General features: G+C 46.8%; 1 protein-coding gene across 1 annotated transcript in view; it reads right to left on the bottom strand.

Moving 5' to 3' along the window:
• Window positions 1-4,912: 4,912 nt before the first annotated feature.
• Window positions 4,913-25,085, bottom strand: part of RPA1 (replication protein A1) — a 276,446-nt gene continuing 256,273 nt past the window's right edge. Inside the window, exons 16-17 of the mRNA XM_086955196.1 lie at window positions 17,683-17,769; window positions 4,913-6,369 (exon numbers count right to left, since the gene is read on the bottom strand). Coding sequence (XP_086811322.1) covers window positions 6,271-6,369; window positions 17,683-17,769 — 186 coding nt within the window. The 3' untranslated portion in view covers window positions 4,913-6,270. The remainder of the gene's footprint in view (window positions 6,370-17,682; window positions 17,770-25,085) is intronic.

A 25,085-nucleotide genomic window follows, 5' to 3' on the forward strand; every position in this document is an offset into this window, starting at 1 on the left:
CCAACAGTGCCCCTTTAAGTCATTTCATTTTCTCTGTCAGGTACACACGTTTATAAAGTGTTCTGAAGAATTCTCACCACTGTAGTGGGCCGCCTTCTTCAGCAAGCGGGGTCCAGTTAGAACACCTTCCTGGCGTTCTGCTTGCAGGTACCAAAGTATCCAACACACAATCCAAGGTTCTGGAATCTCCAAGAGAGTCCTTGACAGTGTGAAACTTCAATTCTGCAATCCAGTTGAACAAAACCCTTACAAATCCACTGGTACTCCAGGCATTGAATTCTTTGTGGGGTTGTTCAGGTGAGTCATGACCCAGAGTCAGTGCTAGGCTTAAGAAAGGTATGTGCAGATGTTGTAGCCAGCTTGTACATCCTTGCTGGAAAATCAGCCGTTATGGATTTGGAAGACTGATGCTCTCTGGGACAAACTAATTCCACACTCCACAGGATGTGGTCATAACCATGAGGAGTTGCCCTGCTCTCATTGGTCAGCAGTGACCTGGTGCTTGACCCAGAGAATTTTGAATAAGTATCTGAGAGGGGCAGAGCCCTCCAGATCTGCTGCTTGAAACTGAATGAAGCAAGAAGTGCCCTGCTGATGATTTTGCTGTGTGCAAGGAACTCTAAGGCCTGACCTATGAAGACTACACCATCTGAAACTACAGCCCTGTGGATTACCTTGCTGCCAAAATATGCACATGCTGGTGCAGAGAATTTACTGGCCTCTAAACTTCCATGCGCCAGGATACTGGAGACTTCTAAGTAGTTTCAATCCCCTGCCCTATTACATACTAGGGGCTTAGGTGGTAGGTCATGCCAACTACAGGGTTACCCCACCATACTAAAGTGTACCCTAGTGTAAGTTGGGTGTCTTAACTGTGTTCCTTTTGGCTTGGCACTGGCCCTGGGCCTGGTTAAACAGAGCCCACGGAGAGTCAGTTACCACCAGTTCCAGTCAGCAAAAAGTTGGGGGGGGGGGGCCCAGGGCACAGGATGACTTTGCAACAGCATACAAGAGGTTTCGAAGGGATGCTCTGTTCTGAAGATGTACAATGTGTGAGTGGTACGCTATACCAAGAAGTTAGGGTGAAGCAGATTGAATGGTCTTTTGGATTTGGCAATGGAGTTTTGGGATTTTTGTAAGTAGCACAAGCTGGTAATTAAGGCTGAGTGTCTGCCAGGGCGACACAATAAGGTAGCGCACTGGAATTCAAGGTACTGAAGGGACTACAGCGACAGGTGACTGGACCAGGAGGATTTTCTAGAGATTTAGCTATGTAGGGTCTTTGGAATGCATCAACAACAAACAGAAGGCTATTTCCGTTGGAATCTGCACCAAGATGCTCGGGCAATGGATGCTTTCTTGCAAAAGTGGAACACAGATTGAAGGCCTATGCATTTCCTACTTTTGAAATAATAAAGAGGATTCTGTTGCAAGTGAGGAAGCAGAAGCGTCAGTTAATAACCCCATTTTGATGGATTCAACCTTTGGGTATAGGGGTTTTGGTAATGGCAGTAGAAAAGGGTTGCTTAATTTCTGTTTATAGAGGAATGTTGGTAGGACCAGGAGGATAGAAGCATCGGCTAGAAGCATATAGAACTGTGAACATTCTCCTTGGAGAATATTAGTTATTCAGGAGAGTTAAATGGCCTCTCAGAGTAGGCTTCAGTCTCTCTTGGGCTCCAAGTAGGAGGACACTATAAAAAAAAAAAAAAAGGTGCTTGAAAGCGTTTGAAATCTTGGCGCAAAAAAAAAAAAAAGGAATTTGATTCCTTGGAGGTGTTTGCAGAAATGTTTGCAAATTTCTTAACTGCGCTATCTGGGAAAGGTTTGAGCTACACGCATATTAACTGTTATAGGTCTGCGGTTGCCGTGGGTCGTAAGTTGGCGGATGGTAAGAAACTGGACGATATATGTTAATTTGTTAAGTGATGAAGTCACATTAAACTTCATAGACTGTGCATAGCTGTGTTTATGGTGTTAATCTGGTTCTCACTTTGCCTGAAAGAGGGCCAGGTAACACACTATTAAGTTTGCAACGGTTCAGTCATAAATGGACATCTTTGTTGTGTCTTATCTCCTTTATGAGGGTTTTAGATGTTTGTGCATTACATTTAGATGGAAGGGGAGAGGGTTATAGTTGTAGTTTCACGATAAACAAAAACTGATTTCAAGTATTTTCTGTCCTAGATTTGAGGAAAACTTAATTTGAGCGTGGGGAGTTGTTTTAGGGAGCATAAGAGAAGACTGCTCGAATTCAGAGCTGTTAGGGTAGCGCTGTTGCTTTTATCTTAAGTGAAGCCTCGAAGACCTGTTACCTCAGTTACTGTGCCTATTTGGGTTAATTTGGACATGGAAGAAGCCTGGGTATAGTTAGAGATTTTTAGCTCACTCTGTAAGGGGTTCAATGAATAGCAAAGGCTTTATATATAATTATGGTGAGGTTTTTTTTCCATTTAAGATGGCCAATGATTCAATGAAGGACAAATTGGCAGAGAGAAGTTAGTTTATGGCAATTGAATTGAGGTTTAGTTGGATTTGGAAAAAACTCAAAAATAAAGCAGAACCAAAAGAGGGAAAGAGGGAATGTTGGGGAGGGGGGTATACAGGTGCTGACTAATGTTCAAGGTCTTTCATATTCTCATTGTTAAGCTCTGAAGTGATGCATGGGGCAGTGATGAAAAGATTCCATGCATTTTAGTCCATGTGTCCTTAATAAACGTCTGATTCCCCTATTAATCAATATAGAGAATCTGCATTCTCTACCGAGGATCAGTCCTTTAAAAACGTAGTTTTTTGTCAGTCTCTTCCTAATCTTTTCTTCATTCTGGCTTGTGTTGATGGCTGGTTTCCTTTGTGCCAGAAAAGCACAAGTGATTGTGCGCTTAAGTTATCATGACAAGGGTAGATTAGTGTAAAAAATAAAAACCCAGGGTACCAGACTGGCACTCAGGGGAGGAAAACACACTTGAACACCATGCAGGGGACATTTGGCATGGAAAGGATGCAATTGGGAGTACAGTTCAAGATCTGCCACATGGTACAAAATAAATAGAAATAGATGGGGAAAGAATTACACTGGTGACCAGTTGGTAAACAGTACAGGAAGACTGTACACCCAACAGTGAGGGAGGGAAAAGAATCCCATAGATTGCACATCGGTGGTGTGCAGTGAAGACAGGTTTTCATTTTAGCCATCCTGGACTCTCAGGGTGAGAACTGTATTTGCTTTTCCAATTTGAGAGGGTATCCTTCTGGCCCAAAATAAGAGCTAGGACACGAATGGGGGACCCATTAAAACACTTTCTGGGTTCATTAAGTCAGAAAGAGCACTGAGCAGAGCAATGAAGCAAGGGAGAGCCTGGCTAAACCTTTATGGTACATATTAAATGAAGAAATCGAGGAGTAAGAGACAAATGCATGTGAGCAAATGTCCAGTTCAAGCTCACTGTGGCTGGCGGCAAAACAGAAAATGAAAGGGAAGCACGCATGGGAAGGATACTCCTGTGGGCCCAGTATAATGCAGCTAAATGATACAATAAAAATAGCAGTACAGGGCGTTTTCTTGGCACAAAACTGAGCCAGAATCCTAAGTAGTGCAGAGTAAGGACTCAATGGAGGGGCGTGTGGTATACAATAACCCTGGGTGAAGTGCCACGCTCACGTAGTTTGCGCTACTTCGCACTACGCGAATTGCATGTAGCACAGTGCAAACACGCGTGGAGTTGTGGTCATTTTTTGCTTGCTCGCCGCCCTCAACGCCAAGTTGGCGACACCGAGCGAGCAAAGTGACATCCCGGCGAGACTTTTTCCTCGTTCAGCAACATCAAGTTGCCGATCGAGAGCGTGGAAAATAAACCTCCCAGCGAGATTCTCAACGCGGTGAGGTCAGGGTTCTCATTGCGAGTGGTCGCGTATGCTTGCGAGTGGTCGCGTATGCTTGCGACCGCTCGCGATGAGAAACTACCAGTCCGTGTTGAGAAAGCTGCTGCTCGAGTTGAAATCTACTCGAGCGGCAGAAAACGACCGTGTGCACTGTGCAAGATGCGGTTTGCACTGATTGCACAGTGCGGACAAGCATCCGGCACTGTGCAATTAGTGTGACCAGCATTTTGCACAGTGCACTACGCAGTTCGCGTAGTGCACTTCGCGTAGCTACACGTAGCGCTACTACACGAACTACGCCCAGGGTTAGTATACAATATAATCTTGGCACACATAAGAGTGCAGAACGTGCAACGTACCAGCAAAAGCCTAGTAGAGACGCACTGAGCGGATCTCAAGACAAACACCAACAGCACCAAAGGGGTGAAGGACATTTCTGGGTACTATGGTGCTCAGGATGGTGCTATACAAAGCTAATAGAAATAGCGCCAAGGGAGGGAAGTGTGGCTGGTAGACCGGTTGAACATCACATTGCCGGTATAAAATGGTATGAGAACTGCGCAAAGTGAGGAAGGATGCGCTGGAATTCTCTTTGGTAGTTGACGACACAGACCGAAATCGAGAGCGCTGTGCAGGGAAAACAGACCCGGCAGACGTGTCATTAACGTGATTAGGAGCACACCAGGCTCCATTCTTGCACGCCTGAGAAGTTCAGGAACGTAATTACTGTTTTCGGCATCTACTTTGTTGTCTGTACAAATCTCAAAGGCTGGTTGGTTTTGGAGCGCTGTGTAAACGTCAATAGGCATTTCCCAAGCCCTGGATCATCGGCATTCATAGGCCACGCACGGCGAACAAGAGCTGTGGACGCAGAGAGCAACGCCGTGAAAGCGGCTGCTACCGCCGGCGGAGAGAGAGAGCCTGCAAGAAGGACGCCCCCTCCGCCCAGCACTTCACATGAACAGCAATTAATACGGCTCCACCACTTAGGCAGGCTTCATGCCCATAAAGGAGAAAAGGAGCCGGCAGATTACGCAAAACTAGACACTGTTTATTTAAATCCAGCACTAAAAATAAAAAGGTTTTATTCTCAGCCGCCCCCCTGCGCCCTCAACCCCCGTGAGCTGTCAGTCAACCTCGGCACAAAAGAAAAAGCAACACAAATAAGCACAACAAAAGAAGCAGAACAGAAGGAAATGTACAGGCAGCAAACTTCAGCAATTACCCGACACCCCCTCCCAAAAAAAGAGCAATATTAATTTAAATGAAAACTGCAGCAAAGCTTTGTAGTTCTGCAAATCTCCCTGGGGGCAGCGAGTCAATGCTTATCAGCACTCCTCAGAAGAGACAATTTTGATTAACATCAGCGTCATCCGACTGTGTATTAAACCCTGAAGGGAGGCTCGTCCTGATAGGAGATATGTGTCTGATTAACATTTCTGCCACGCTGCTGTTCGGAGCACTAACCAGCAGCCACGTACACCCTGGAACAAGGAGGCAGAGAGAGGAAAGATGACACCACACGTCAGCAATCCCAAGCAAGGGGCCGTCGCCTTCACCTTCCACCAGCCGATTAGCCCCTTAGGTAGACCGGAAATTCCACCACGCTACATCTGACAAATTAGGACAAGGTGAAACCCAGGGTGTTGAATGAAGATGGGGGTTAGAAGGTACGTCCGCTCCAGGCAGTTTCTAATCCAGGGCATGACAGCGATGGAATGTGGCAGGCTGCGGTGCCCATACTGCTGTCGACACAATCACATAACCACGCAGGGCACAATATATGCCCCGCCATGCCCCATCAAACCAGCACTGACGTCATGGCGCAGATAACGTGCATCCCAATTGAAGAGTGGCTGTCAGGCAAGTACACCTAAAACCTAAAAAGATACATTTTGGGGGTCTTAGCTGGAAAAAAAAACTGTTACCTTCATGATGCATGCCCGACCCCTCACGGTACAAGATGCGGTTGTCAGAAAAGATCAGCTAAGTGCAAACAGGAACACCTACATCAATCTCTCCCCGCTGTAGCAGAGCAGAGCCCCCTCAGTAGGAGAACCCTGCAAAGGGTGATCCCCAAGGTGTCTCGGGAGATTGCAGGGAACCCAGAGGCCCATCACTGAATATGGAAAACAAAACACAGGCAGGTGGACAGCCACAAAAGGGTCCTCACGAGGGTTAGAAAATACACAGGGATCAGAGGAGACGTTGCTGAGCGAGAAGAAAGACCATCTCTCATAGTGTAAAGCAGTCCGATTAGGAGTCTATTTAAGCACACTGTCGCGGCACACAGTGAAGTGATGTAGATCCTGCACCTCTTCTCGAGGCATAGGAGATGAAGGGCCCTAGAGGTTCTTCTGTGCGGAATCAGCAGCACAATCAACTTTTTCAGGCCATTTTCCTTATGTTCATGATCAGCCTCTTGGCATGCTCCTTGTGGTCCACTGGCTTCACATCCATGACAGTCCCCTTGATGCGCGACTCGTCCTGGGAATGACAAAGGCATAAATAGGTTAACAGTCACTCCTGCCAAGGCCTACACCGCATCTGCTTAAAAGTTAGCAAGCTAGCAACAGACCACAAGTCTTCGGAGTGTTGGTCTTAAAGAAATCCAGATCATTAAGCGGTGCAAACAAAACTTGCCTTGAATGTAATCACTGGACAATGATTGGTGTGTCACCCTCCACACCACAGAATGCACAGAGACCCTACACTGATTTACATCTACACTGTGCACGAGTTTAGAAGAGGTTTGTAATCCAGAACAGACTTTTTCAAAGGGGTCGGGGCGTACCATTTCACCAGCCATCTTTACTTTTAGTGCCACATGGCCATCTTTGGTCCCTAATATTTTTTAATAGAAAAATGTTCAGACAATTAAGCCTCAACATCTACTGTCTCTCCCTACCTTATGTCACCAACACCAGCCTCCCTACACAGCCCTCCTTTCCTACTCTACTTGGTGTCCATGAAAACAGAAGCTCATGCAATTGTATGTACAATAGGGACCAACATATTTTATCCGATAAATGCTTGCACCCACGTCTTTTACGGAGCATATGTACGTTTCCAAAAATGTGTGCATTTTATATCACAACCTCAGTCATCAAACTAGATTGGCTGTAATTACCATACTCTGTTAAACTAGGTTTGCAGACCTGTCGAGTTTTAGAGAGATTTGGCCGTGTTGGGTTTTGAGAAAATACCCCTACAATTTGCACACTGTTTGGATCTGTAGCTGCAACGGACACAGGCTGCCCAGAGAGCTACTAAAGCTGCCACAGAGTGTGTGTGTGTGGCACAGGGTCGGACTGGCCTACAGGGCAATCAGGCAGAGCCCGATGGGTTAGTCTGACAGGTTAGTGTGTGGGCCTGATTTCTGGCTGTTTGTGAGCCTGTTTATTGGTCTGATGGGCCTTTTTTATTGTAATTTCCCAGATATTAAAACAATCATTGCATCAAATCTTCCTTAACTTGTAAAACACCAATACAGGCATCCTTTACCAGTTCAAAACTGCCTCAATTTGTAAACATGGGACACTTTTTATTTGGTACCTTGGCCTATCTTCTGGCCCATTCTAACACCATTGTGGCAGGCACTAGCCTGTGCTCTGCAGTTGATTGGAGCATGCTTCTGTCCCAGACTGGCACCACCTCACAGGTGGACTAGCTGGATAAGTGTGTCCGTGAACAGTTTGTCCATAAACACATACATGTGTGTATTAGCCTGTTCAATCACCATACAGTGGTTTGACAAAGGAGGGGTGTCTGCACTAAGTGTATTAACTGTTGTTCAAGGTCATGCTTTCTTACAACACACGCGGCCAGAGAACTATAAATTCCATACTGCCTTAGCCTGTGCTCATGATATATAGAGTAATCTATGAGGATCCCTGGTAAAACAGACCAAATGCATACAAGAACAAGCATTGGCAAAGCTGATAGGTCTTGGCAATGCCTGAGCTATTGCCCTTGCCAATGTGAATGTCTTTTAGCCATGTTGTCTAACAGCACATCTGCTTGTTCAGCATGACGGAAAGTTACTGAAAGCCCAGAATCACAGGATGTTTAGTGGCCAGAGTCTCTCTGCCCCTCACCCCCCCAGATGAGTTTATTGTCCTGCCCCCTTCTAACATAAAAAAAGTGCTATGACGTGGCCTGCGCTGGCCTCATCATAGTGATTTTTTCAGTGACTTTAAGCCATACTGAACAACAGATGTGCTGCTAAACATGGCTAAAAGACATTCAAATTGAAAAGGCCAACAGCTCGGGCCTTGCCGAGATCTATAGGCTTTGCCAATGCTTTTGCTGTGTTTACAGGATCTTACTGAAAAAATGTGGAAGTGATCATGAGAAACAGTTGAGGAGCTTTGAAGTGTGGCAAGAATGTGGCGTAATGGCCAGAGCTGCTGACAGTGGAACTGGGGAACCAGGTTCGAATCTTAGGGTCAGCTGAACCATTTGCGATTCTGGACAAATAACTTAAGCTTCCCCCGCCTACAACAATGAACGTGTCATTGTGTCATGTGAACGGTGAGCATTGGCTTGTGTTAACACTACAGCAAGATGGAAGACCAAGTGCTCCAATATTGTTGGATCGTGCAATAAAAAAGCAACAGTAACGAGGGAGGTAGTGGGGGGATGGGTCAAGCAGGGAAACAGGAGAGGATGGGGAGATGGGCAAGAGCAATGACGGGGGGGAAACAACGTAATTAAAGCAGGATCAACAACAAAAATTAATGTATCATTGTGCAATGTAACTAGTGAGCACTTAAAGCGCTCCAATCTCATTGGTTTGAATTCGCGCTATGGCAAAATGGACGACGAAGCGAGCGCTCCAGTACCATCAGATCAGGCAAAAAATAAAGAAATTAACAGGGGCAGTTTGTGTTTTAACAACTTTTTAAGAAATGTTTGTTTATGTACATGGGCATTCATTTTTGTGGTAAGTGAGTATGTGTACAAGGGAGACGGCCAGAAAACACAAGTACTACTATGAAGTGCTTGAAAACAAAAACAAAGATATAGCTCTGCAAAATCGAGAGCAGTGTAAGGAGACTACTTACTCTATGCGCTATGGGAGGGCCAAACACAAGAAGAGGGCATGATGCCCGCATGCCATGACAAATGGTAAAGAAAATGAGTGACGTTGAAGTTTACCAACTGTAGGAGATGGGCAGCATGTAAGGCCACAGAGAAAACACATGTCTCTTCGAGACAGCGCATGTGCTGTCTAGCTCAGACCCAAAACAACATGAAAGCAAATGCTTAATTGCCCTTCTGTGGCCCATCTTTGAATTATGAGCCCCGGAGTGCTATTAGAGAAGTGGGGTCATGCTCCATGCTTAATATCCCCGCAGTTAGCAGGCAGCTACTGGCTCGCTCTTCCACAATGTATACAGGCTTGTGTGCCAAGCTATTCTGCTTAATGGACATTTTTCTGTATGAGTGCTTATCCGCATGCTGCAGTGGGGGATGGAGATGTACGGGACCGATTCAGCAACAGAGGGGTAAAGTCACTGGAAATCTTTCCTGTTGCGCCTAGATATATATTCAAACATGTAACAAAGCCAACCAAAAGCACACATAGTATGTACGGTGCGCACAGTTAGAGAGAGGGTCCATGACTGCGACATGGAACCAGTTTCGTGCTGAAAAAGTATTTTCTTATTTTAAACCTGGAGCTCGCACGGAATTGATAGATGGAGCCCAAGACCCCCGCCACAGTCCAGTCAGCTAACAGCCAGTAGCACTTCAGCTTCTGGCTTTATATATAAAGCGGTTCACAAGTATTAGTGCGTTAAAGTGGTCTTCCATGAAGATGCTTTCGCTGAACATGCTTGTGGAGTATGTGTGAAAACACGCACTTGTCAACTCGGCGAAATGATCGCTTTGTATAGAAGACAAGGAGGCTGAAAGAAGCGCTTAAAAAAAAATCATCAACAAACCGCGCTTTATCAAGGCACCTAGTTTCTCGCGATCCCTTTTATGAAGATATGGAGAACGGAAACGTGAAATTTGCAATTTTCGAAGGATCACATTTCTGGTCAAGTGGGGATGCCAAGACTAGGACTCGGGCCTCCAAGGCGCATGACTCAATATTTCTGCCGGCTGAATTTCTCCAGGGTGTACTGGAGACACGTATGCGGCAGAAAAAAGACAACTTCAAAAGATGCAGTTTGCAGGGGGTGTCGCAGTCCCCTCCGCAGTTCTATTTAAAGGCCAGTGCTTTAAAAAGCATCAAGCTGTGGGACTCTATCCGTCGAGCTGCAAAGGAATCAAACAGCGCCGTCTGACCTCTTCCCTCCCACAGCAGCGCTTCAAGAACTTTCCAGGTACTCTTCACCGTTTCGCTTCTCAGTTTTCTACACTCCTACAGAGCTAACGAGGTTTGTATGGGGGAAACAGCAGGCGCTGCAGACACGAGGGGCCTTGCTTCGCAGGGAAGCCGGCAGACGGGCCGCCCTGCCTTAATTTGTAATTAAAATCCCTCGTTCTTGTGATTATAAACGAAAACGGTCAGACGCACGTTTAGATCGGAAGACGGTTGTTCCCTCGGGGACGCGCGCCCGGGGAGCACAGACGTGACTGTCGCGAGCGCTCACGCACGTGCGCTGGTGCAGGCAGGGACCACGCGCCCATTCAGGCAGGGACCACGCGCCCATCCAGGCGCTTGATTCGGCGCCGGTCCACTGCCGGGCTCGTCACCTGGCGAGGAGAGTGCGGGGCCAGCGGGCGGGAGACCGAAAGCAATCAGGATTTCGACAGAAGCTCTGGGTGGGCCGCAGCTGAAAACGAGGCCTTGCAAATAGAGTTTACTGGTGTTAATTGGGAGACTTCCATCCTCCGGTTCCGCAGGTTTGTGTGCCCTCCAGTCATGGAAGCAGGGAGCTGTGGAATAAAACGTTTATGCATTGTAAGACTGAGGAGATAGCATTAAGAGGCCATAACCTAACCAACTCCCACAACAGTCTGACGTGTCCCAAACGCATCAGCCATCACGGACGGATGGCCACTCCCTGTGAGATGGTCTGGAGATACGGGAATATTGCGCGAGACTCTCCGAGGCTCAGGAGGGGCTGCTTTGTAAAGCGCTTCTAGTTGCCATCACCCGAGTTGCCATCACCAGAGTTGCCCAGGAGAAAGAGGAATCGAACTGGACTGCAATAAGTCCGGTGACCAAAGAATTCTCAAAATGACCAGGCATCAGTGATGAAGGGATGCAGCAAGCAATCGGTGCGGCTTTAAACCTATATTGCTCCGGTGGCTGATGTGTATTTTACCAAACGAGGAGCACAAATACATCCCAAACATTTTACAGCGCGCACACAGGAGAAGCAAAGCAAGTGCACACTGCCATTTCTCACGGACTTAATGTTTATTTCAGGAAACTAGTATATCATGGCATCTCATACAGACACGTCCATCTAACTAGAACAGGTATTGAGTCCAGGCCCATGTCCCATCGAAGCCAAAGGCCAATAATTGAGAAAAATAAAGGCTCACGGTCTGTCAATGACATATACCAGCCTGGCTATCTGTAAGTAAATAGTAATAATCCGCACGTGAAGGGCTAAAACCTAAACAGCAACAACACTTTCACTATGTTAAAATAGGCCCAGAGGCAGACAAGTAGCAAGGTAGCTTCGGCGCAGAGAAAACTTGACTGTGCCCAAAGAAGCTTGAACAGTCTGAACACCTCTCCTGTTGGGAGGCCTACTCACACCAGACAGGCCAATAGATGTCAAGAGGATACATTTCATGGGCAGCCAGACTTCTTTAGCAGTCATCGCTCCATAAACTTCATCAGTGACTCCAGGACCACAACTTCCAAAAGGGAACAACTCCAGTGGAGACGCGTCACCCAAAGGAAGAATGGAGGCGTGGCCAACACAAGGGTGATGCTGTTTGTTGCAAAGTCATCCTGTGCCCTGGGCACCCCCCAACTTTTTGCTGACTGGAACTGGTGGTAACTGACTGACTGATCCTGGGCTCTGTTTAACCAGGCCAAAGCCCAGTGCCAAGCTGAAAGGAACACATTAGAATACAGTTAAAGCACCCAACATACACTAGAGTACACTATGGTATGGCGGGGTACCGCTGTATTTGGCATGACCTACCCCATAAGCCCCTAGTATGTAATAGGGCAGGAGATTGAAACTACCTAGAAATCTCCAGTATCCTGGGGCAGGGCAGTTTAGAGGCCAGCAGATTATCTGCACCAGCAGTGCAGTGCTGAAGCCTGAGGTCAGTTTACAAGCTGCACTGGTGGCCAGGACCGCGTTTAAACCTTAAATTGTGCCCAAACTCGACTTTGGGGGTAGGGGCCCTTAAAAATGAAAAACCTACCATGTTTTTACATATTAGGGACCACCAGGGACACCCCTTGGTATCCCGGGGGAGGAGGGGGGGGGGGGGGGGGTGTGGTACGTTATTTATAAGGTACGCCCTAATAAAATGTGTTTTTATAAGCCTGGGTAAAGTGACATTTCACATTTCACTCCCCACATTGTTTTAAAGTGCTACTCAAATTCGACTTTGGTGCTAGAAGAACTGGGTATGGAAGATCTGCAATATTTCTGCAGATTCAGAACCCCTAAAGTCTCCCTTAGTTGCACAGGGGGTGGGGGTCCTATAGAAATTAGGGAAATACTTATAAAATATCGTTTTATATGCCCTGGTGCTAGAAAAGTAGCCCAAGTCATTTTCCCCATTGCAAACCCCAGGGCTCATAGGTTAACAAGGTAGGAAGTTATTGATTAATAAATATTGATAGGAGAGGACTAGTCGGACCATTCAAAGACTTCCCAGAATGATAGTAGCAAATCTAACAATATTATATTGTTGAATTTCTCCTAAAGTGTACATACAAGAAGTTATGAGACTTTCTTGTTTGTAAGTCCAAATTCAGCCTTTCAGTGGTCTGCCCTGATTGGTCAAAGTTAAGAGGATTAAGCCAGGCTGCTTTGAAGAGGTGATAAAGAACACCTCTGCTGGGAGGGCAGTGTGCTGGTCTATAGGAATGCCAGGCCTGGAGGTGGCGTCGTAAACTATGCTCTTCAAAGGCAGAGGGGAGGCCTGGGTTTCAGTTTCACTCTGACACTCTTGACCCAGAGTCAGGGCTATGCTTAAAGAAGGTATGTGCAGATGGTAGGGGGAGAGTCCATGGAAATAAGCCATCCCAGGGGATGTGTTTAGCCAGCTCTTACCTCCTTGCTGGAATATAGGTCATTATGGATTTGGAAGAATGATGCACTCTGGGACGAAATAATGCCACACTCTACAGGATGTGATCATCACTATGAGGAGTTGCCCTGCTCTCATTGGTCAGAAGTGACCTGGTGCTTGACCCAGAGAATTTTGAATAAGTATCTGAGAGGGCAGAGCCCTCCAGATCTGCTGCTTGAAACTGAATTAAGCAAGAAGTGCCCTGCTGAAAAGATTTTGCTAGTTCAGGCCCTAAAGCTTGGTAACAATAAACCCCAAATTCGAGCTATGAGACAACAGTGTAAAGAAGTAATGAAATACGCAAAGCAAGAGTGGGATCAAGAAAAGTGGACTAGCCTAACCGTCACCCTTAATTCAAGGGATGCACGCAGATTTTGGTCAATAGTCAATACAGGCTGTGGAGAACCGAAATCGGCTATCGAACCAAATATAGATGCTAAAGTCTGGGAAGACCACTTTCAGGCCCTATATTCCGTAGAACAATATTCAAGAAGGGCTCTCCTCTGCTCCCAGCCAACTACAGGCCTATCAGCCTCATTGATGTTCCGCAAATTGTTTTTGCGTGGCTCATCTTAGACCGTCTTCAGGAATGGATCGAGGAGCAAGCAATTCTCAGCCCGTTTCAAGCAGGGTTCAGGAGGAACACCTCCACCATGGATCAAATCTTTCGCCTAATATTACTATTCTGGAAAACAGTGAAGATAGAGGGTGGCAGCCTCTACATGGTGTTCGTGGACCTACGCTCTGCTTTTGACTTAGTGCCCCGGGGGAAATTGTAGACTGTGCTCCAAGAATTGGGTACGCCGCCCCAACTCCTAACTATTCTGATGAGGCTACATGAGAATTTCGCGCAGGTCAGATGTGGGAAGAATGGGGCGCTGTCATCTAGATTCCCCGTTGGCAGGGGGGTAAGGCAGGGGTGCGTATTGGCACCCACCCTGTTTTGCCTCTATGTCAACGGGGTAATCGCCCATCTAGATGGTGTTCTCCACAATGATGCGCCAAGGTTGGCAGGTAGCAGGGTGCTGGAGATCATGTTCGCAGACGACACCCTGCTACTCTCTAAGTCTCCCATGGAGATACAGCACATACTGGATGGCTTTGAGGATTTTTGCAGAGGTCGTGGTTTGGAGATAAATGCTGATAAAACAAAATTCATGATCTTCAACCAACCTGCAACTACCCGCCCGAATCCCAGTTTAGGCCCAGTCAGATTAGAAAGGGTGTCGACGTTTGAATATCTGGGGGTAACCATTAATGAAAATCTATTATCGGGCCCCCAGAAAATAAAGTCACAAATGAAACTGGCCCAACTTGCGGGGGGAATACTCAAGCTTTCTAATTTGTCTACATTCAAACCAGTTAGTCCCCCTCTGGAGATCTATAAAACTCAAGCGAGGGGTGCAATTCTGTATGGTGGGGAGTTGTGGGGATATTCCTGTAGGCCTGAAATTGCTAAAGCAGAAAACAAATTTATTAGACAGTTGGCACTTCCACAAAGTACCCCACTACTCCCTCTAAGGTTTGACCTGGGTTTGAGACTTAATGAAGATGAACTAGCGCTCAAACCCCTTAGGTTCTGGCGCAGGCTCTGGATAACACCAGAGCTGCTTAACTATAGGCTAGAACTCAAGGAAATATTAACTCACTATAGCGCAGCTAAATTCCCCTGGCTCTTGTTTATAAAGAACGAACTTGTAAGGTTGGGATTGCCTGCCTTATGGTATGATCCGGAGAGGAGTTGCAAAGAGGTCTCGCGCAAGTCCCTCACCAGGATTTTCGCGGACAATAAACTTACTGCAGCTCCGTCTGATCCACATGCCAGCACCTTAATTAATTATTTCTTAACAATTAAAGTTTCTTATTTTTTTGAGGACTTCATGGATGATATCTATCCTATTGTAGCCAGGAAACTTTATCTACAATGGAGATACGGTACTCTACCCTTAAAAGCCTTTACTAGTAAATGGTCTGTTTCTGCAGAAAAGAACTCTCCTGGGTGTAGCTGTGACACAGAAAATGAACTTCATGTTCTCTTTTGTCCAGCTTACAGTACGTCCAGGAAGTACTGGCTTGTACCTTTATGTAAGAATCTGGGTTTTGTACAGTGTACGCATGCTTTTAGAGTTTTAAAAACCGATACGACCAGGCACATTGTATTCACTGTCTCTCAGTTTCTGGCAGCCATGTGGCACAAGCGTAGGCTTTTGACTGTTAATGAGTGACATTGATTAATTTTGTCGACAAGGTCTGTCATATTGAAATCATGTGCCATTCTAGTACGTATGATTTTAACTATACAACGTGTCTGTATTAAGGAATTGAATTATCATCCCTGAATACTGTTTTATTGCTCGGCACTCTTTTATGGAAAACTGCCGAAATAAAGATTTAATGAATGAATGAAAAGACTTTGCTGTGCAAGGAATTCAAAGGCCTGACCTATGGAGACTGCACCATCTGAATCTACAGCCCTGTGGATTACCTTGCTAGCAGAGGACTCAAAAGTGGAACTCCCTGCAAGTTAGAGGTTAACAGAGCTCACCTGGACAGCCCCACAAAGAATTCAAAGCCTGGAGTACCAGTGAATTTGTACGGGTTTTGTTCAAGTGGATTGCGGAATTAAAGTTTCACACTTTCAAGGAACCTCTTGGAGATTTCAGAACCTTGGATTGGGTGTTGGATACTTTGGGACCCGGAAGCAGAACGCCAGGAAGGTGTTCTAACTGGACCCATCTTGCTGAAGAACGCGGCCCACCACAGTGGTGAAAATATTCTCCAGAACAATTTATAAAGGTGTGTCCCCGACAGAAAAAAAAAATGACTAAAAAGGGCACTGTTGGTTTCTAAGAACTAGAAAGTGACTAATCTTTAAAAATTCATATCTCTGGTTCCCTACAGTGGATTTTTTTCATTTTGGCGTCATTTAAAAGATAACAATATTACCAATGTTTATAAATCTGTGTATTATTTTTATTTTATGTCTTGATTATTTACTGAAATGGTGTTTTTAAAGGCTTTACATACCTGTCTTTGAAGTTAAGCCTGTCTGCTCGCAGCCACGTTACCATGGGTTGAGCATAGGAATAATTTTCTAAGACCTATGCTGAGTCCTATCATGTGTTAGTGGCCTTACTACCAGTGGCAGACCCCACCAATAACCCACTTTCCAACACCGTTCATCCCAGTAGAGATTGGCATGAGATTCTGGAGGATCCTTGAGGTAAAAGCCAATACAAATTTAATCTGGACAGCAAAGAAATGTGCACCCCGCATCCTCTGCACGGATGGCAAGGCTAATAAGCCACACTGTAGGGCGAGTTAAAAAGGTATACTGCTCCATTTGTTTTGCGGCTGAGCCACAAGGAACAAATAGTTTCTTACCTGTCGGTATAGTTTTGCAGTTTGAAGATCTTTCTGGATTCACTAAGCTGTGCATTATTCCGCGGTCTAGTGGTTGGGTCCGGAATCGTAATCTTTCTTTTTTTTTCGTAGCCCAGGTGGGCGTCGACGTCCCACCTTCTGGTGTATTTCCTGTGACATCGGCACGCTTCCTGCAGACGCTCCCACCTTTGGGCGTCATCTTCGGATTCTTTTTTTCTTGTTTGTGTTCTGTTCGTGAATCCTTGGCAATGTTTTCAAGTTCTTCCTTAAAGTAAATGATTTTTCACGTTGTCTCTTAAAGTGTCTGTTTGTATTTTATTCCCGAAGCGACGGAGGTAGGCCTTTTCCGTGCATGCTGTGGTTGGCTATCCTCTGCCTCTCTCTAATCCTGAGAGTCTTCAGCATGAAGACTGAGCAGGCATTGCAATCCTTGCTTTCGTGGTCGACCAACAGGCAGAGGTTGCAAACCGGATGCTGGTTCTTTTGCGTGTACTTGTGGTGGCAATTGCGTCAGAATTTGAACGGGGTCTTGTCCATTCCTGCACTCAGGGGGCCCCCTGTATGCGCATTCTCCGTTGGACGTCGAAGTATTTGAAGTTCTCCTCCTTCTTCGTCGTCGTCCCGGCGGTCTTGTTCCTGGATGTATTCTCCAAACTTTTTAGGTAGAATTAAGCTTTTCCTCCTCATTTTCTCCCAAAAACTCTGGAACCACTCTGACGATCCAGACCCAACAGCGAAATAAAGAATCTGAAGATGGCGCCCAACGGTGAGAGCTTCTGCAGGAAGCATGCCGACGTCACAGGTAGTACACCAGAAGGTGGGACGCCCACCTGGGCTACGAAAAAACCCAAAAAGACTACGATTCCGGACGCAACCACTAGACCGCGGAATAATGCACAGCATAGTGAATCCAGAAAATTCACGCTGCAAAAATACATCTTTCCCCTGCACACTGCTTGTAAGTAATTGTATATAACCCTCTCGGGCGAATGCCCATGTTTACCCTCTTTCCGTCTATATACATCTTGCACTAACATTGCCCCAAGCTGTTGGAGATGATGCCTTGAAGCCTAGAGTGAGTACTTTGGGACCTTTGCCATGGCAACAAAAGAGAATCTGGTTTTGAGCACTGAATTACAATTTTATGAACTATCAATGTGCTGAAAGCTCCTTACCAAGCATACTTACATTGTAGGTTTCCAACTTGACACGGATCCTAAAGGTGTAGGTGCGGAAGTTGGCGTTCTGGAACACCTCTTCATAGGCTTGCTCGTTCTGTACAGAAAAAAAGAGGTGGGAAGAGTTGATCTGAGCTGTGTTGCACTATTCAAGCACAGTTTCATATTCACAATCTAAATGGACCATATGAATGTTAAAATTGCTCTGCCATCATGAGAAAATATGTCTTTACCTCCTCCCCAGAGGACATACATATAGCTACGTCGACGTCTGCAACAGATCAGACACCCACAGACACTTTTAAAAGGAAGAACGCAGAGAAAAGTGCTTTGTTTCTTTGCTGGCAGGAAAGGGATTTTCATGGGGGAGGCAACACAAGACACTGGAAGTAGGAGGGGAAATAATCTTTAAGAGGTGGCAAAGAAAGCCTAAGTCAGATTCCCCTTGTCAGCAGCTTCAAACAAATGTCAGGTTGCTAATTCACATAGGAAGTAGCCTTTGGCAGCTGCAGGACCAATAATACAAAATTTTCAAGTCACCTACCTACAATAACGTGACTGCAAACATTTCATTCACATTTTGACAATACCCCTTTACCAAGCCAAACTGCAAGAATTCCAGACTCACTTTCCCATGATACCTCTTATAGGAGTAGATGGCAAGCATTTCGGATTTACTTTCCCACAATACCCATCACTACAGCATGAATTCACCGATTTCAGTTAGACCATTTCAATAACCCTCACAAAAGCCACACAGATCATTTCAGTAATTCTTACAGGGGCGACGCTTGCAGGGGGTCCTGTGGTGACCGGGAGCAGCCCTCCCTCCCCGGACAATGAAGAGGTGAAGGGGAGGTAAGAGGCTCACTGAGTTTGGAGCCCGTTTAACCATTCGGAGTCAACTGCCGGACCACACAGTGCAGGATGGGTGGCGGGCACCGCGCTGACGCTTTGCCCGGCTGTAGCAGAGGCAGCTCCAGCGCTGGGGAACAGTGGCTTCAGTGCTCCCCAAACAGGGTGATGGGGCACCTGCATCAATGGATATCCAGCAGCCAGTTCAGGCCGCGGCGAGAGGGAGTAGGAGCAGAAGGATTAGTTACTTACCTGTAATCCTAGTTCACTTCCAGGGGTATCCTCATCAAAGTCATAAGCATTAGAATATTCCCGCACATGGGCGGGAATATTCTAATGCTTATGACTATTGATGAGGATCCCCTGGAAGAGAAGCAGCGGCAATTACAGGTCAGGGAGCTTTCAGTGTGACAGTTGGTGATTCGCGGAGCCCTGCCTGGGGCAGTCATGTTCCTTGGCTGGACCTGGAGACCTGTGTTGGGAGTGGCCCACCAGTGGCAACCGGCATGGCTCACGGGGGGCAGCTACGGGCTTGCACTGGTCACAATGTAAAAACCAAAACACTTACCTTCCTGCGCGTCTCTGCTCCTGCTCTTGCCTTCCAGGAACAAGAAGCACCCGGCACACATGCTCCCGAGACCAATTAACTCTGCAATGCAGCACTTTTGATTGGTCTGAGCACCATGATGTGTGGCTCAGACAGGGGCTGGAGGGGTAGGCAGGTTCTCCACGCAGGCTGTGATGCAGCCTGCATGAAGAACACTGAAACGGCACATGTTTTGGGCGGCCAATTAGGAGGGTTGTACCCTCTTCCCCTGCTCTTCAGCCCTGCCCTCTCACAAAAGCTCCTGCAGCAGGAGGACAAAATAAAATGATAATAACATTACATTATCATCATACTTTTTTCCTTTCTTTTCCTGCTTGAAGGCAGTGGGGCGAAGCTCCTTTGCCTTAGCGGAGGAGCTGCCACTGTGGCCCACCCTTCCGGAATGGACACTCTTCGAATGTGAGATGAGAAGTGTGGGAAAAAACTAGCATCCTAGTGGGGTGGGGGGCAGATGGGGGAACCTGGAGGTTCATGGACAGTCAGGAGCTGGAGGAGACCACATGGCAGTCATTTCGGGCCACATCAGTCGCTCTGCCATTGGGGAGAGGTGCTAGACCTGCAACAAGAAAGATTAGGCACCACATTGGTTGCTTGACGTTTATTGGTGGCCGTGAAGTTTGTTCTGGAGGGGGTTTTACCTCAGTCCTGCTGCGGAGCTGCACACCTCAATAGACCTTATACTAAACCGGGCACTGTGGGTAAACAAACCACTATTCCTAATAGATGTACTCACCTAAACATTCCTTTCTCAGCCTACATGGACTTTTCTTCACTTTCAGGTGTTTTTAAAGATATTTAGCACAGCGCGCTTACCCCATCTAGCTGGTTGAAGTGTTCTGTTACCTTTGTATCTGCCATAACCTATGGCAAGCCAATTCACTCCTTATATATATGTATTGCAGGTTGACAGATATTAACACAGTAGGTGGTAAAAATCTTTATAAGCATGTAGAATGTGTGAAGTCACTTTGCAGCAATTATATTGTTCAGTCAGGAGTGGAATCAGGCAGTTAGTTCCTTGGCCCTGAAGAAAAGCCATGGGGAATGGACTCAAACATGTAGACCTGTAGAAAGGAAGGGTCATTACATCCATGCTTTCTATTTTTCTACCCCTTTTTTAACCATAAGTCTGGAGGACAGATTAAAGCTTTACTCTCCTACCAGGCAGATATTTTTAATTTTAATCAAACCGCCCCTCCTTCTATTCTATCACCATCTACAGGAAACCATTCAGTGCTCCCGCATTATTTACAGGTAGTAGCACGCCCCATTCTGTAGCGGAACGGGAGGAACCCTATGATAAAACATGCCACCAAGTGGCAACCATGATGGTCGAGTGCCTTTGACTGTCGGTGGCCGTTCCGGTTTTCTCTCCTGGCCAAAATACATTTTGGACCCCGGTAAATTAGTTATGTGAAGCTCCTCTGTATGGAATAATTTGTTAAAGTGCAGGTGGGAGTGGCTACTTCCACACCACTAAGTTGAATGTGGTATCAGTCAGGGGTGCCCCGTTTCTCTAATATTGAGCCCTGATGAAGTTCTCCATGAGAGAACGAAAAGCGTTGGCTGAGTTTAATGAGTCTGTATCGTAAGAAATTAACAATTGAAAATAAAGGCTTTCTTTGAAAATCCAATATTAATCTCTGGACTTCATTACCTGGCGCACACCCACCCCTTGCTTTATCTTTAAGATGGTGGCTCTCCCCCGCCTGCTATTCCAACTTCATAATTTCAGTTTCTGCTTTTCTTTACACACGCATTAACTCGCTCCTGCATGGTTTTCTGTTGAACCACTGCTTACCTAAAATTGCTAAGTTTTATAATTCCACTCATGATGGTGGCATTGCCACACCGGATGTGTGGTCCTACTAGTTGGCTGTGCTGAATGACTGGTGGTTTCGGGGTATCAGAGATCTGGTCTATAAATCAGAGGGGTGGGCACATTGTGGGATGCCTCTCCATTATTTATTATAATGGAGACAGCACTTCCAGGCCCCCCCCCCCCCCCCCCACCTGCATGGTCCTTATGGTTTAGAAGGAAGTAACGATGTCCATGGGTTTGACAGGACAACTTACACTGGAGACTCCTCTTAGGTTGGGTCCGGGCCTGCGTCAGATGGCTGGGCTGCAAGTGTTCCAGCACTGGAACCTTATCGGCATCTCTCGGCTGGGAGACTTACTTGAAGAGAATTCACTAAAGACCTTCACTGATTTCCAAGATGAGTTTGGTCTCCTTTAGACACAATTTCATAAATATTTACATCTCAGTCATGCTCTTCAACTCTGTATCACACATTTGAATGATATCCCAGAATTCAGCCCACTGGAAGGAAAAAAATACTCCTGGTGGAAATTCCACAGCACCAGATTACCAACAACTATTGTTCCCTAGTTATTAATGCCTGACCGCCTTTGGTTCCAAAGGGGGTAAGGTATTAAGGGTTCTCTTCAGGAGGCTTAGACTCTTGACTTAGGCCTCCTTGAGGTTGAGGACTGGTGGGAGTCCTGGCCTCCAAATACCTCCTGATACAGCTGCACTATCTACACTGGGCCTATTTTAGAAGGGAGACTGTCGAGAAGGGGGCGGATTGAGTGCCATCTGCTTGCGCTGTCAGACTGAGATGGGAGATTTTCAACATTGCGCTGTGATGTCTTGGTTCCCTTCTGGAAGGGCTGTTTGGTTGCTTTGAGTGAGCGTTGGGATTGACCCTGACAAGGACCCAGCAGTGCACATCACAGAGGGGAAGAAGGGCAACAGATACAAGTGGGTCTTGCTTTGGCTGGGCGTTACAATCGCCAAATGGGATGTTGTGAAAGCATGGAAGGATACCCGGGCCCCCTCCTTGTAGTACTAGGAGTGAGGCTTAGATTGTAGTCTGGGGTGAAGCACCCAATCTATATAGGTAGGGGATGCCCTAAAAAATATTACAAAATATGGAACGTGTGGGCAACCTTTCATGGGATATATTTGGAACTGTGCCCCCAGCAGGAATAGTCTCTGGAGGCCAAATTAAGATCTTTCATAGCATGATCATGCCACAGATGCAGGTAGGGCAGGAGCGATGGGAGGTGTGGCACAGTCCGTATCCTGATCCCTGTGGAATGATGTGCTGCTGGTGGGTGCATCGTTATTTTGTTTTACTTTATTGTTGCTGTTGTAAGGCAGAGCCGGAGGGCCTCAATGGTCCGACTTTTCGCCAGCTTGAGTGGCAACAGTCCCTATCTGCTGTTCTCTGCTATTATTTTCTTGTTTTGCTGTTAATAATGCAATCAGATAAAAAAAGTATCAGATAAAAAAATCAAAATCACTGATCAGTGATGACTGATGCGGAAACAAACTCTAAATTCAGCACGCTGGGGTGGCACCTATATAGGCACGTCACTTGCAGAGACGAACGACGCCAGCTGCCAGAACACAGGGGCAGGGAAAATGTCAGGATTCAGTCTGGTGCCTAGAGACTATTCAAAGAAACAATTTGTGGCAAAAAACATTTTTTTATCAGATTTATGCATTTGCATCCGAGGCAGTCCATCACTGATGGAAAGATGGCTAGGAGCCTGTCTGACCAGATCAACCTCGGATCACCATTTAGTGACCCTTACCAAGTAAAGAAAAAATTATACCCATTTTTTTTGTTCAATGAGCTCTGAATAATTTTGTGTCTGCTAATCAAGTTGAAGAGTGCCTGGTTGAGCACTAGAGGGAAAACGTCAAGGCCTTCTAGAAACTCTGATCACTGGTATGTAAAGGAGGTTTATGGCAGAGGTTTGATATTGTTTCTGCTTGGTGATCACTTTTGGGATATAAGCGATTTGAGGAAAATGATAAAGAACCACCCTCACCGTACTGACCAATTGCGCATTCCCTGGGGGGTGAGATTTGGGCATTTTGGGTTTTTGGCTTTCCCAAGCAAATATTATTGGGGATGAGCCCCAAGCTCCAAAATATGACTGAACTAAGTAGTGAATGATCCATTTGGGATCAAGAAAACCACTACCCACCACCACCCGCAACAAGCCCCCCGCAGAAGCTGGAGCAAGATCACCACCGACCAGCTCACCACCTCCCTCAGCCAGAACCCTCCTACCATCACGACGGACACCACCGAAGCAGCCCGCAACCTCGCACAATGGATCACCGACTGCGCCGACGAATTCGCACCACTGAAGAAACCACCCAGCGGTCCCCACAGCAAGAAAGCCTCATGGTTCACGGACGACCTCAAACTACAAGAAAACATGCCTCTCCCTGGAGAAAACCTGGCGCCAAAGCCAGACAACAGAACATGACAGCCCTCAAGAACGCCACCCGCAAGCACCCCCAACTGATCCGGACCGCCAAGAGAACCACCTACAAACAGCACCTGGACAACAACACCCACAACAGCAAGGAACTCTTCAGCATCGTCAAAGAGCTCTCCAACCCCAGCGCCAGCAACAATGACATGACACCCTCCCAAGACCTCTGCGACTCACTCGCCTCGTTCTTTCACCGCAAGATCGCCATCATACACGACAGCTTCGGCGCACAGACCAAAGACCCAACCACCGGACCAGCGCACCCAACCGCCACCCTCTGCACCTGGAACCCGATCAGCACCGAAGACACCGCCCGCACTATGAGCACCATCCACTCCGGCTCCCCTACCGACCCATGCCCACACCATATCTTCAACAAAGCCAACTCCATCATCGCATCCCAACTCCGCAACGTCATCAACAGCTCCTTGGCATCAGCCACCTTCCCAGAGAGCTGGAAGCATGCCGAACTCGGCGCCATCTTGAAAAATCCCACCGCGGACCTTGAGAACTTCCGACCCATCTCGCTCCTCCCGTTTCCTGCCAAAGTCATCGAGAAGACGGTCAACAAACAACTCTCCGCCTTCCTCGAGACAAACGGATCCCTCGACCCGTCACAGTCGAGTTTGAGCCAACCACAGCACCGAGACCGCCCTAATCGCATCAGGTCTATGCTAGACAACGGGGAAACCACCGCACTCATCCTCCAGGACCTCTCAGCAGCCTTCGACACCGTATGTCACCGCACCCTGATGTAACGCCTCAGCGACGCTGGAATCCAAGGTGCGGCTTTAGAATGGATCATCTCGTGCTTCGCCGGCAGAACCCAGAGAGTCCGCCTCCCCCCGTTCCGGTCAGCAGCTACCGAAGTCATCTGTGACGTCCCACAAGGATCCATGCTTAGCCCCACCCTCTTCAATGTCTACATGAGCCCCCTCGCAGCCATCGCATGCAAACACAACCTCAACATCATCTCCTACGCCGACGACACACAGTTGATACTCTCCCTCACCAACGACCCCGCCACCGCCAGAGCCAGCCTCCAGGAAGGAATGAAGGACGTCGTGGAATGGATGAAGCTCAGGCGTCTGAAGCTGAACTGACAAAACGGAAGTCCTCAACCTCGGACCATCGCCCTCCGCCTGGACGACTCCTGGCAGGTGATATGATTCCATTTTATCTTTATATTTCTCACTAACTCAACAGCAGTAGCAACACCTAGGTCCTGATGAGTGCATTGGTGCTTTCCATCTATGCAGAAACATGTTGATCACTATTTGCTGAACAGATATTTTGTTAAATCTGTTTATTCACTTTTGTTTTTATTCTTGGGGAGCCGAGAGAAATTATTAAAATTTACACTTCTACTCAGCCTGATCCAATTTTATTCTACCACTAGTCACATATTTGCACTGCTTTTTTCAGTTGTCCCTTCACACGGACACCGCCCACCAGGTATAAACAAAGGGTCTTTGGCTCTCGCACTCCTTTTAGATCCTTGTGACTGTGATTGCACCACCTCCTGGGTAAGGAGAACCCATATGATGTAAAAGTGGCGGTACAGATCGACAACTGATGGGAATATTTTCACCTACCCTTGGGTTTGTCTTTCCCAGTAGAGTAACCACGTGCACTTTGTCATATCTAATCAC

The sequence above is a fragment of the Lissotriton vulgaris genome, chromosome 2_1, assembly GCF_964263255.1.
Source record: "Lissotriton vulgaris chromosome 2_1, aLisVul1.2, whole genome shotgun sequence".
NCBI classification, from domain to species: domain Eukaryota; kingdom Metazoa; phylum Chordata; class Amphibia; order Caudata; family Salamandridae; genus Lissotriton; species Lissotriton vulgaris.